Below are 14,710 nucleotides of genomic sequence, written 5' to 3'. Positions count from 1 at the left end.
TCTGCTGCTCCCTACTGGGTGGAGCAGGGCATCTTCCACTACGTACTATTAGACCCAAAAACTTTAAACCAGATGGGCGACAGTGTGCGAGCAATGTGAGGTTACTGGAAGCTGGGCAGCACCTCTGCACCTTATGCTTCGGGAATGAGAACGGCTGCCAATCACCCACGTGTGCGAGGCTTTGTCTGAGAGGACAACTGAGACTTCAGGAGACTGTCACATTCTCTCCGCAAGTGTACAACGTTTTCTTGAAAAGTGAGAAATAAATGAAGAGGCACTGTTCAAAGGAAAAGATTCTCACTCTACTGCCAGATTATAAAGTCCTGTAGTGGGAGAAGAGTCATGTCTGTTTTTACTTTTAGAGTAAGACAACGAATTTCCAGATTTAGTGCTCAGAAAACACAGGGCCCCAAATATATATAAGTTGTTTCATACGTTAACAGGCAGGCAAGATATTTATTCATTAATTGTAGACTGAAAAAATCCATTGAGCTAAAATTGTTTCACGGTAACTCCAATGCATTTAATCATCATGGGCTAAAGAAGCAAACATGAAAGCTGTAAGTGTACATCAACTGTGCTATCATTCAGCTTCTTTGCACACATCTCTTATGGGTCAAGCATGTCTTTTATTTTATTGGTCCACGCAGCTTTTAAAAAGTATCTGGCCATCCAAACGTCGTCAGACATTTGTAGATGTTAGTGTTCAATGGTATCGAGAACCATGAGACATAATCCTGTTGGCCTTAAGGCTGCCCGGTTGTCAGCACATATACAGTTAAGTACTTCAGTTTGTTTTGAAAGAGCACTCTCATAAAACTTGCTAGTCCTTGTTTAGCTCTAACTAGGACCTTGTAGGTATTATTTATTCCTTCTCACTCATGCTGCAACACACATTTAGTAAATGTCCAATGTGTGCTGGGTACTAGATTTTCCAAAATAAGTAAGACAAATTCCTTATCTTTGAAGAATTTACAGGAGAGAGAGACTAGTAAGCAGATAATTATAGTGGAATGTGGGATGCCAGAGAAATATAGAAACACACAGACTAGACACTTAAAGATAGGATGCAGGACCGAAGCTATGACCTTGGCTTATCAAACCTGATTCCTGACTGAAGCAACTGCTTCTGGCTTAGGACAGTTTGTGTCTCCCTTCCAGGCTCTGACTCTGATCCTGAGAGACGGACAGAAACTCCTAACACATCATTTTTGCTTGATGGTTAAGTCCTAGGCCCTGGATTCAACTGTTCTTCCAATTAAACCTGTCACAGAAATGCTTCAGCTCTTCAACAAAATCTTAATCTAATTCAACAGAATGTCCCAGCAAAAACCTCCTTCTTTGAGAGCAGGTCTTCCCCTTGGACAGAGATGGATGAGCAGAGATAGGAAGAGAAGAATGACAAACAACTTACCATCAATGACAACCTCTTCATCCAAAGTGTACAAGTGGAGGAGTCTGTGCCTTACCTTTTCAAGGGGGCAATGGGTACTATCTCGGAGAAAGGGAAGTAAGTTTGGTCGATCATATTCAGCGTAAAGACTGATCTGTTTTTCATGGTAACGCTGCCCCTTATGGTGGTCTCTCTTGAAAAGCTTATGCAAATACTACAAGGAACAAAAGATAAGCCATGATCCATCAAAACAAGAAAAGCAATACCTAGCAACATTGCTATATTTACCTCTAAACAGCTCCCATGGAGCGGTTGGAGGAGAAGCAGTCTTCAGGAAAACCCTCTAAGTGATGGAGAAGTGGAAAGGAAAACTCTTTGGGAGAGCAAAGGATTCTGATACTTTCTCTAGAAGGGCCCAAAAACATGACTCTGCCACGTACCAACTATGTGATCTTAGGCAAGTCACTCATCTCTCTGAGACTCAGTCTATCTACAAAAATGTTACGAAGTTACTGTGACAATTAAATGAGCTGCCATTACGAAATCACTCAGAACCAATCAACCTGGCATACACCAAGCACTACCGAAATGTTAATGACAGTAACTGTCAATAGCATCATTATTATCTGGTTGGCTCACAGATAAAAAGATCAGTAGTCTTCCCAGATCATAAAAAATATTTTATAGAAAAGAGGGTAGAGTCCTGGGGCAAGCACATGTTCTCAAAAACTCCAGTGGCTGGCACTAAATGAATTCCCACACGTTCTGCATCTCCTCTTTGTCAAGTCTTAAAATGAAATGCTGCCTAAACTAATAACGTCAAAAACAATAATACAAAGTAAAAATAAAGAAGAATGCAGGTGTTCTGAAACAGTTTTCAAAACTGATTCTTTACCCTAGCTGTCTGGAAAAAAGTTAATGGACTTCAGAGGAAATGAGTCATTCACTTTCTCCTTGCCAGCGATTATCAATACAGTACTCAGAAGTCAGAAAACATTTAATGTTCAGTTAATATTAAATGTAAACAAAAACCCCACAATCTACTGAAGACAGGAAGACTTAATCACCAATCACACAAAGTGCATTAACACCTTGGGTGGCTGTTTCCAAGTGGATTGGTTTATAACAGACATAGAACACCAGCCCACCCTGAAGCTAAGACTGTATGTAAATGCTCTGATGTTTGTTATTGCTGTTCAATATAGTCACAATGAGGCCTAACCATGGACACATTCACCTTAAGAAACCAATCCTCAGGCTTCCTGTTAACCTCTTCCTAACGGAAAATGGAGAGGTACAAGCAATAGACTGAACTCATGTCATGTGCCAGGCCGAGGTCTGATGACCACCATTTTCAGTCCACTGGCACTGGGGTCAGTGGGTGAGCAGGGATACGTGATGCTGTATCCCGGAGTGCAAACAGGACAGGGAGGCTCTGTCACATGAATGCTGACTCAAACTTATAGAGACAATACATTGCCTGGCAGGGAAGGTGAACGATTTTTGTGTGGGCAGTGTCACCACTTTACCACTGCACTACACTGTCATGCAGAGAGCTACTGTCTGTAATCCTGTCTCGTGGGTTAAGTAGGTCAGAAATCACTGCTTTATAAATGAATTCCCAAGGTGGCTGGCAGTGTGGAGCCTTGCTTGGAGAAGCAGATAATCCTGAGATTTCCAATCATGCAATGCAACAATAGCATCTGAGCAAACGAGAAAAAAAGTTCCCTCACATTCCCTTCCTGCAGTCTTCAAAAGCTTCAAAGCAGAAAACTGATTTTTGAATAAAATACTCTACTCCCTAAGCCTCCTCCTAGGGTGCAATGAGATGGGCAAAGATACAAGTGCACTTATGGTACCTGATACCTATAGTCCTACAGAAATAATCTCTGTGTCTGCTGAAGTTTAATCTTCTCCAAGTTTTAAAGGACACAGAAAACAACTACTCCTGCTTTATTCTCATGATAACGTGATAAAGAGAATCGAAGTAGCCCCTCAAAGAAATCTAGAATAACAAGCCTTAATTGCACAACCACCAATAGCACACAAGAAAAATGGGATTAGCTATTGTCACGGTGAGGGACAAAAAAATGAGGCTCTGCTCTTTTATTGCTCTGTAGTCCTGGATATGGGAATGGTTGTCCAACATTTCCTTAACAGGAGAACTTGGTACAGTATCTGCAGTGCCATACTGGCTTTTACTGTGATACACGCCATGGTTATATTTAATGCGAACTACAGAGGGAGAGTGCTTACTCCTAAACACAGCATAACACAATGACATTCATTACAGTTAAATATATACTTATATATCCTTATATTATTGGTCACTTTCTTCTATTACAATTCAATTTTGGGTCAAAATTCAAGTGTCTGATCTACAATTAATCCCTGGTCTTGAATTCATAGCATATGCTGCATTTTGGTAATTACAGAATGTTGTTTGTTGTCAAATCTCCAACTGGAACATTAACCTCCTTGAAGAGTTCACTCCAGTATCCTCCTTGCACCAATACTTAAAGGTGATTCATCTACTGGTCAATCAAAAGGACAAAAGGAAGAGACTGCCATGCTCACCACATGCTGCAATTCTGGTCTGTCTTCCAATTCTTCCACTACCTTTTTAATCTAGATAAAAAAGAAAAGTTTAAACATGGAGTTATGAGGACATAAACAGCTGCAAAATAATCTGATAAACATCTCTCTTCTTCATGGCTATAGGAGTCCCAGACGTTCATCTGGTAACACGTATAAAAACAAATGGTACTCACTGAAATTTTATCTTCATTGTCCAAAAGCATGTCAACAGCTTTCTGAAATATAAAAAAGTCACAGTCAAAGAAATCCATTAAGAAGAGAAGACTAATAAACACAATGCAGTGTAGCCACCACCGTTCATAGGTGGAGGGCTTATTTTGTATACTTAAGGAGGCCCTTAGCTTTACAATGGCCCTTATGGAAAATGGTATTTGTGAAGAAATGCATTTTCAAATGCATCTCGATCTGAAGTCTGTGTGTTTTGCATACTATTAAAATGGTGCTTTGCTATAACTTACCAAATACAAAACATCTTGACTGCCCATATCCTAGCCCCTCACAATGTCTCAGATACCTTCACACCCTCTCGTGAGACTCTTGAGTAGTTATGGAGAGCATCTCTTTACCAGTATATCATGAAAATGAGTGTTTCTTCTGGCTACTCAAACCTTGACCTAGTCTTCCTATGAGACTCCACAGACAGAAGGAGCTGGTTTTATGAGGAGAAGGGAATAAGAGCCAGCAAGAGAATGAGGTACCTGAAGTTTCATAATGACATAAAGCTTTTGGACTTTGAGAATTTACTTTAGCCACTTTTATCATTCGGGAAACACAAATTAGGCAGTTTATGTCAAGAGGAAGAGGGAAGAAAGTACATCAGACTGAGCCTCACACAGAAGACTTGGGCCCTGTTCTGGACTCTGCTACTACATAGCTGATTGCTCCAAATGTTACTTTGTTCTCGGAAATACCAGGGTGTTGGAGTAGATTATCCCTAAGGTCTCTTTTAACTGGAAGACTGATTCTTTACATCTGGATCACATTCTCAAAGAGCAATTAGTTTTAGCTCATTCATCTTCTTTTCCACAGCTACATATGCAAAACGAGGCTCTGGAGAACAATGGAGGGGGGTGCATGAGGGGAGACTAGATATGAGGAAAATGTAATTAATTTTTACATAAGCATCTCATCCTCTGCCAGACAAGCAGAGCCTCTCTACCTGAGCTTCCTTGGAACTACATAATTCTTTGTAAATCTGTAGCCCCTAAGGACTTGACTCAGTATTTAAAAAAGGGATAAATTAGCATCTTTGAGAAAAAGAGGTAGATCTAGCTCCTATTTAAATTAAGTTTAAGTTGGTGGAGATTAATGTAGCACACAGTATCTCTAAATACAGTAAAATATAATTGAAAAATGCATTAATCCTGTTGGAGCCTTTAGGGTTATAATTTTAGGTTTATCTAAAATTTCAATTTTTTGAATAAGAACACTGTTTTATAAACCTCATTATTTCTGTCACGAGCACTTGCAATTAGATTTCTTTTAAACACACACACACACACACACACACACACACACACACACACACACAGCTTGCATCACTTTGCAAGAGCCAATGTGAGCTGTGGCTGGGTCCACTCATTAGGTTGCATAAATTTGTTATTATGCTATTCAAATTTGTCATCACACAATAAAATAACATATTCCATACATCCTGGACATGAGTATCAACTCAAACCAGGGGAAACCCCACATGCTGGATCCGTGAGCACCAAGAAATATAATAGTAATAAATGGGTCAAGATGGAAGTTCATTTAATTTTTAAATTCTGGAACACAGGTTAGGAGGGTTAAATGAGTCAAAGTATATACCTGGTTTGTTTCTATAAATTATACATAGTTTTAACAAGAAATTACTTCATATGTGCATACACACAACTTTAAAAGTTCTCTATCAAACTCTAATTGCTTTCACAAAATAATCACATTAGGAAAATTATTCCTGAATGCCAAACAACTAAAATAACTAAAATCTAGTGTGGGTCAGTGTGTTCTAAACATTGTCTGCATACAGTCAAGTTATGTGATTCATTCACCAATCCAGCATTTGGATACCTATCTATGTATTAAATATTTGGAATATTGACAGTACTAAAATAAAAAGCACATTACCTCTGAATCAAAGTCCATTAATAAAACAATTTTATCCTTGATAGAACTGAAAAGATTATGCTTGTGGATCAACTGAAAAACGTCTTTATGCCTTAAAGTTAGGTATATTTCCAGGGCATTGCCATAGTTCTTGTCATAGGTATACCTGGTAATACAAATTTTTTTACATTAATATTCATCAATAGCTCTAATTAAAACACACAGAGATCATGGTTCACAATATTAAAAATGGAATCACTTCTTTAGAGAGAAAAGTTAACTTTATTTCAAAAAAATATTTCTTGGGGTTTAACTATACATGGCAATAAATATTTTTCTCAGAACTTTGCCTTTCATGTTACCAAAATTTCAGAAAATTTACAATATTCATGTTAAAAAAATGGTCTTTATTGGAAGTCTGAGCATCAAAAGTTTTACAAACATCCATATAGCAAAGAAACAAGGGTCTAGGATGAAGTTCTCATTTTAGTAACAGAAACATCTGTTCCAATTCTTACAAGCAGTACTGAGCTGACAAATGGGTAATATTCCAGAAGCTGATTTGTAAGGGGGTTGTGTTGAACTGAAATGTGTTTTTCCATTGAAACAATGTTTTTCACATTAAGTCCCTAAGCCAGCTCTTGAGAGCCCACTGAACTGAAGCTGTACTGCGAGTTCATTACGAACAGTACTGCAGACTCCAAGGGGCATCTAGCAGGACAATGTTTCCAAGAGAAAATGATTAACTCAGAATGCCATAAACACAACCTCCTCTGTGGAAAATCCAATACAGTTCTGAGTTCTAGGTCATTTTGGTATACCTTTCTTGATTTTGGGCAAAAGAAGAAAAAGGATGGAAGAGTGGAGTGGTCTGGGGTGATGGGGCACTGAGGACAGGCAGATGCAGGGATGGTTGTCTTGGCTAGTCCTGCAGTATACTTCTTGTTTCCCTGAAATGAAGGTCCTTGAGAGCCTATCTTATCTATGTCTGTATCACAAGCATCTCGCACAAAGCCTGTATCACTGATCATGCCCAGGAAATATGAAAAATACTAACCAAGCTGCCATTTTCTGGGCCCTGACTCAGTGTCAGGCAATGCACTCAGTCCTTTATTATGACCTCTCTTTTATTTATTTATTTATTTTATTTTTTATTTATTTATTTTTTGAGATGGAGTTCTGCTCTCGTTACCCAGGCTGGAGTGCAATAGCGCGATCTCGGCTCACCGCAACCTCCGCCTCCTGGGTTCAGGCAATTCTCCTGCCTCAGCCTCCTGAGTAGCTGGGATTACAGGCACGCGCCACCACGCCCAGCTAATTTTTTGTATTTTTAGTAGAGACGGGGTTTCACCATGTTGACCAGGATGGTCTCGATCTCTCGGCCTCGTGATCCACTCGCCTCGGCCTCCCAAAGTGCTGGGATTACAGGCTTGAGCCACCGCGCCCGGCATGACCTCTCTTTTAAAGCTTAAAATTATCCCATAAGGAATTGACTTTTTAAGAGATTAAATTAATTGATTTGAAGATCCTAGAAGAGCAGAATCCGGAGCCTCACTCATTGGGAAACTGTTATGCTTGAGTGATCTAACACTCAGTACCCTTTTGTTTCCTAACCACTGCCTCTCCCATGTGCTGCCTGTTAGGGTTTCTCTTCTCTGGGAAACAGATTACAATTGTACAGTTTCACACATGTCCTTACCTTCTACTCATTTGAGGTTCATGAAAGATTTTCACTATGAGGGAATGTGGGAAAATGGTATAAAATGCACCCTCTCCACTCAGAGTTTGCCAAATCTAAAGTATGAAAAACTTTTCAACATAGATTGGTATGGAAGAAGAAACACTCAAGTATACTCACAATTCTGCCAGGGTTTTAAGTAAAGTCTTGTTCTGACTATCTTTCTTCAGATGATCCCGAACTGCTTGAACTATGACTGAATTGTTATACAGATCTCCAGGCCATTCTCGGATCAATGTGGCAAAACCCTAACCAAAGGTGAAAAACAGAAAAAGAACACCCATTCTATAGAATAATAGTTGTGATACTGTGAAATACACATTTGGTCCTCTTTCTGTTTCCTGGCATATAACTCCTAAAATCCTTAGAATCTCCAAAATGATGTGTTTTCTTGTAGGCTATTGAGCTGGCCAGTGGCCGGCAGCCCCTAGGTAACTTCAGGATGGGGTTGGTCACAGGATAGACTAAGGCAGGATTCGAGGGTTGGAACTTTTCAGCCCTACCCCCACCCCCACCGCACAACCTCCAAGGAGAGGAGAGGGGCTGAAGGTTATACAGATCACCAGTGGCCAATGATTTAAAAAAATCATGTCTAAGTAACGAAGCTTCCAGGGAAATCCAAAAGGACTGGCTTTGGAGAGCTTCCCAAGAGCTGCACACTGGAGGTTCCTGGAGGGTGGCCAACCCAATGAGGGCCTTGAAGCTTCATGCCTCTTCCCACATAGCCTGCCCTATGCATCTAATCCATTTGGCTGTTCATCTGTAACCTCTGCAATATTCTTTATCATAAACCAGTAAATCTAAGTAAAGTGTTCCCCTGAGTTCTGTGAGCTGCTTTAGCAAATGAGTCAAATCTAAGGAGGTGGTAGTGGGAATGCCAGTTGACAGCTGGCCAGTCAGAAGTACAGGTGACAGCCTATAACTTGTGATTGGTGCATCTGAAGTGGGGGCAGTCTTGGCCTGAGCCCTCAGCCTGCAGATCTGATGCTATCTCCATATAGATAGTGTCAGAATTCAATTGAATATCAGGACCCCCAGCTGGTGTCTACTGCAGAACTAATTGTTTGCTTGGTCTGTAGGGGAAAAACTCACACATTTGGTCACGGAAGTGTTCCGTTGTGAGTGTATAGCATGAGAAACTGAGTTTGGCTTTTCCTAAATTCTTAGAACAAATCAAACAATTTAAACCATCCCTAAAGTATTCACTTTAAGTCACATAAAATAGCAAACAATTATATGATTAAAACTGTGGTCAATAAACATTTCATCAGTTTTCAGACTATAGGTTTGGGTGTGGTGAAGAGTTGCAGGGAATATTATTGTACAATAAATCTCCATTTAGCATTCCTGGGAAGTAGGCTGTGCCATCTACTTCTGTTCTTAATTTTATGAAATGTACAACTAAGAAGGTATCTTGTTCCTTCTATAAAGTCTCACTGGGCGGACAGAGCTCAAGTTGGACTTGCTCTATCCCCATTCAGGACTAACTGTAACACCTGGGTGACAGCTTTAACATCTTACAGATACTACCCAAGTCAGCTACTTTTCCCACCACCAAGAGTCCTCTAATGTACTTGGGTCTGGGCTGCTGGGTGCAACTGGTTCTGTAGTTGTGCACTGCATAGCCAGCACAACAGTATGTGGCAGCCTGCTTGGGACAGGGCTGCTCCTACAATGTAATGTAATCTGACCTTCAGTGCTCTATTTAGCAACACAAAGTTTCCCTCCACATACTATGTGATCAAAAGTGTTTTTAGGGAACACAGCTATTTGACTGATTATGTGACAATTTAATCCAAAATTAAACATTAAGCTGAGAATAAGGGAAGCTACAATATGAATTATTTATAAGAGCATACAAAAATAAAAACAAATTATTTACAACCTCCTTAAAAGTACTGACCAGAGAGACATCAGGAGAAAACATCTATAATCTCTAAGGTTAAGTCATGCTTGTTTCTTTCCATCTCAGTAAAAAGTGTTCCAGATTCTAAATCAACAGGATAACTTTGATAATACAGGATTTTAAAAAGTTTCATGAAAAATTAAGCATTTAATCATGTGCAAGTAACAGAATCATAAAAACAATAAATTTTTTAAATGCTTAAATTATATTACTTTAAAAATAGGAAAATTATACTTCAGCATTTGTAAAGAAAGTTTGTACTCTTCTCCAACATTTTCACAGAACACTCATAATTCTCCTTCTTCTAGGATGATGTCAAAGATGGAATATTTTTGACAGCTCCTCTGTATACTCAGAATATACTGGAAAGAAGTAAGTCTCTTCACTGACGAAACCTTTTCTAATAATCATGCTCAATAATGGCCTTCTTCTTTAGATCTCTCACAGAACAGACTGTTCTACCTTACCTATTTTCTAGCTGCTCATAACTTTTTAATATGGTCTCCCAATTAGCCTGGAAACCTGTGGAAGGCTAGGACTATGTTTTTTAAAAACTTCTCCTGGATCCAACTGAGTATTCAGCCCAGTTCTAAACAATGGTAGGTTCCAAATAAAGACTTGTTTGGATGTTGAACTGAACAGAAAATGAAAAGGAACCATGCTTCTAGCCTACATTAGTAGGCTGTGACAGAAACTATTACCATAAAATCTTTTTACACATCTAGTAGGGTAAAGATTGGATTATGACATTATAATACATGCTACTAAGTGAGGATGAAGAAACACCAACCCCAGTAGCATGTACAATTAAATATTTTAATCAAGTTTAACTCATGCTAAGGTACTTAGTCCCTTCCTATGCTAAGAAGGCAGACTTATTAAAGGAAATAAAGTATACTGTCACTCAGGGATCTTGATGCTTGGATTTTATATATCTAGGAATACCTGGTTGACAGTAACAAACCAAAAACTCAAGTTTTTAGGATAAAAGATCATTATGTCTCCAAGATCCCTTTAGAGCTTAAGACCTAAAATGAACTCAGAGTTAAAAGGCAGGTGTTTGCCATGTTACCCTTCTTTAAACTGAATCATTGATTGGTTATTTCCATGAATTCACTTTTTTTCCAGCTATCTCATATTCTTGTTGGAAAGAGACAAGTTGTGAATAAAGTCCTCCTTATCTTTAAAACACAACCCCAAAATATCAGAAGTCAGTGACAAGCTGCAGCATACTGTCAGGCACCAAAAATGAGTAATTATCACTAAGTTAGGACCCTGAACTTTCAAAGGAGCAGAAGATGTTGCCACTTTTATTAAAGACCATGAAGATAGGGAAGAAGCTAGAGAACAGCAGTTAAAGTCCAATACTTGACATCTCCTGGTTTCTGAATCCTCCTAGCACCAGTGACAGCTTTGAGAAGGAGCTGACCAGCCTTTTCTAAGACCTGTCCAATAGAAATCTCACGTCTACCTCTGGATGGAAAAAGAAGTAGGCTATCTCAGCCACACTTTGTTTGGCTTTATTAGGGCACCTAGCATATTATATAATGATGTATCTGTTTATATAAAGCAGGGTTTCTCAACCACAGTACTAGTAACAACTGAGGACAGATCACTCTTTGTCCTGGAAGCTATTCTGTGCACTGTAGGATGTTTAGCAGCATCCCTGCCTCTACCCACCAAATGACAGTATTATCAACTCCCCAGCACCAACAACCAAAAACATCTCTAGAAGCTGCCAAGTGTTCCCAGGGGGCAAAATCAGCCCCAGCTAAGCACCACTGGTTTACATGCTTGGGTGTGACTTTGATTATGAACTACCAACTGAATAGGCATCACTTCATTCATATTTGTATGCCTATGCATAGCACATTCCTGAAATAAAGCACATACTGAACAGATGTTTTATGAATAAATGAGTATTAAATGAACAATCTTTAAAAATCATACTTTATTTTTAATAAATTAAAATGATGATAAAATTAAGACTTTATAATTCCAATTTTATTATATAGGCAGGGTGCTTGCAACACTAAATTTAAATTCAAGTCAAGCATGACTATTTATTAAATGGACGGCCTTGGACAAGTTCATTTCTTTTAATCTTTGGTTTCCTCATTTGTAAAATTGGGATATTACTACTTACAATGTTGTTGGGAGTATAAAATAGTAATATGCATGTAAAAGTACAGAGTATAGTAGATAAACGATATAGGTACTGCCTTCCTCTTTTAATCAATCAACAAACAGATGATTTTAAATCTGTTTCTCCAATTCTGCCCTCTAATTTCTCTCACACCCCACTTTGGTGAACTTTGTTCTGAGGCTCAGGCTTTAAAAGTCCTGAATTCTTCGGGGCTAGTGTAAGCACCAATAGCAGCTACTACTGTATTTATGAAATCCACAAAATAGCACTTAGCTCTTTTTCTTTAGTTCTATGAAGAAGGTAACTTTAAGGAATTCCTTAAAATGCACACGGACTAGGTGTTTTCACTGTCTACATAAACGTGCGTTATCACTGGAGTTTATCTAGCTCAGTTTCACCTGCCACATGCAAACTACAAATCTGTTTTCTTTACAGACATTGCTCCATTGTATTCCTTTCCAGGTTTCCTAACACTTCCCATCGAGAACAAGATAATATGACCATGTCAGAACACCATACCTCATAATCACTCTCCAAAAATTCATGTAAGATCATTTCATAGATGAGTGGTTTCAGAACTGGATCACCTCTTGGCAAATAAGGACTGATAGCCTAGGTAAGGAAAAGAAAAAAAATCCTTTAAAAAATGGCAAAACAAAACTGCACTCCAATTATGCAGAAAACATAAAGTATATTTTTACTTTAAAAATGTGAGGCAATACAGTACTACTCTGAAAAAAATGTTCTGAAGAGGATTAAAACGAACTCTACTTGCTAACAACAAATTGTATTTTCAAAAGTATATATGTATAAATGAATTTAAACATTGCCTAGGTTAATCTCTATCTCTCTGTTCATCCTGAGGAGTTAATAAAAATAAAAAAAAATAAATAATAGGAGGGAGAAAGGCACAGAGATGAAAAAAAGCCAATTTCTTAAGTAATCGAGGAATATAGGTAATATATTCATCTTTCTTTCCTTCAACTGGAGTTTATCAACCTCTAACAACTCATAATCATCTTTTGAAATTAGGAAAAATACATCTTATATTCTTCAGATATTTTCAGTGCTGTGTTAAAAGTCAAATTTCCAAATACTGTTTAACGACCCTATAAGGCCCTATGATCCAATCACATGCTTTGTACTGGGGACAGACAGAGAGGGTCATTATCGCCAAGGAGCTCACAAGTCCTAGAAGAAAGATATGCAGACAATTAAACAGATAATAACTGTATTACGTGGTAAGTGTTGTAAGAGAGCGGTCAGCACAGTGCTGCAGCAGCAGAGAACCTTGCCTACTAAAACCCTGGGTTTCTCTGGCAAAAATAAGAGGGGCAGGACATCTGGCAGCGGGAATAGCAAGAGCAAAGGTGTGGAGCCATGAACACGCATCTGTGTGCAGGGAGGTCAGAGGGGCCCAGAGATGCAAGATGGCGTCACTGAAGGGAGATGAGGCTGGAGAGGAAAGGGAGGTGGGGCCATGAGAGGAATTCTAATTTTATTCTACAGGAAGGAAGGAAGCAACAGATACTAGGGAAGTGGGAGTCAAGACTAATTTTTTAAGCAGCTAACTCTGGGCTAGGGCTGCCCATGATCTATCAGAAGGCATTTGCAATGGCATCAGAGGGGAAGAGAAGAGACCTGATGGGTACTGACATGATAAAGCTGACAAGTGGAGATTAAACAGAATGAGAAGGGGTTTATCAATTCGAATCAAGAGTAACGGATTTGATACCCATCGGAGAATGGGTATATTGTGTATTATAAACACAGACTGAATGGAAAAGAACTGAATTTGGGGAGGAAATGGATTTATATTAACTTGAATTATCATTATCAGCAGTAAATGCAAGGAGAAATGGCCATCATATGCAATTCAAAAAAGAGGTCCAAGTTATGCAGCCATTAAAGTAAACAGGGAAGCAGGACTGCATAAAATCCCCCAGAAACAGCCCAATAAACCCATTGAGAAGTGTAACATTTACAGGGCAGACAGAGGCAGGAGTTACACATTGACAAGCTGAGTAACTGGGAATTTTCAAAGCATATTCATAACTCCAAGAAAGCATTCAAAAGGTCCACAAATGCTGAAAAATTTTTAAATGTTTAAAACAAACATAGGATTATTTTATTGATTGACTGGGATGTTGTGTATTAAATTGAAAGATTTTTAAAAAAGAAACATCAAAATTATTCATGAGAGCTATGTGGTCAATTTTTTCCATCTGTCTTCCAGCAGTTAAAATATTATTCGAAAAATGCATTAACTATTCAGTAAATCTAAAAAAGGTCTTACGCTTTATAACCTACTGGATGAGAATACATCTATTTTCAAAAGTCATGGAAACTTCATCTAAACAGAGAGAACTGGAAAGAGATAAGGGAACATACTGTATATGTAATATATATGTAATCTGACATATATGTGTATTTTTTTGCATGAGGCTTATATTTTGAAACTGATTTCTAAAAGTTTGATTTTCCTTTCCATCTGGGGTAAGAGTTACTTCCTAACAAAGGGCTGAGTACTATTATCTGTGTCTACTGCAATATTAATATACTAGTTCCAAAAACTGAGGGTTAAAAATAAGGCTTTGCTTACCTTAAGCTGTCCAATTTCTTTAAATTTATAAACTTCATATTCCCAGAGTGCTGCATTTTTCCCAAGAATTTTCTGGCATTTGCTGGCAGTAAAAACGTTCCAGGAAGAAAGAAAGTATAAATAAAACAACAAACAGAGACAGAATAAGTGGACATTTCCCCCAGTGGTTTAGAGAAATCTCTTGAGTTTTGACGAATTTCTCTCTCAAGTACCTCTCAACATAAAGGTACTACTGT

General features: G+C 38.5%; 1 protein-coding gene across 2 annotated transcripts in view; it reads right to left on the bottom strand.

The window, feature by feature from the left end:
• Positions 1-14,710, bottom strand: part of VPS41 (VPS41 subunit of HOPS complex) — a 186,473-nt gene that overhangs the window by 32,937 nt on the left and 138,826 nt on the right. For both annotated transcript variants that reach the window (XM_003930754.3, XM_074379801.1), the window contains 7 exons: positions 14,475-14,556; positions 12,392-12,484; positions 7,941-8,068; positions 6,104-6,248; positions 4,165-4,206; positions 3,971-4,021; positions 1,470-1,607 (listed from right to left, as the gene is read on the bottom strand). In XM_003930754.3, the coding sequence (XP_003930803.1) occupies positions 1,470-1,607; positions 3,971-4,021; positions 4,165-4,206; positions 6,104-6,248; positions 7,941-8,068; positions 12,392-12,484; positions 14,475-14,556 (679 nt within the window). The remainder of the gene's footprint in view (positions 1-1,469; positions 1,608-3,970; positions 4,022-4,164; positions 4,207-6,103; positions 6,249-7,940; positions 8,069-12,391; positions 12,485-14,474; positions 14,557-14,710) is intronic.

The sequence above is a fragment of the Saimiri boliviensis genome, chromosome 10 (assembly GCF_048565385.1).
Source record: "Saimiri boliviensis isolate mSaiBol1 chromosome 10, mSaiBol1.pri, whole genome shotgun sequence".
NCBI classification, from domain to species: domain Eukaryota; kingdom Metazoa; phylum Chordata; class Mammalia; order Primates; family Cebidae; genus Saimiri; species Saimiri boliviensis.
Note: the sequence above shows the minus strand (reverse complement) of the source record. Positions and strands in the feature narration are given on the sequence as shown.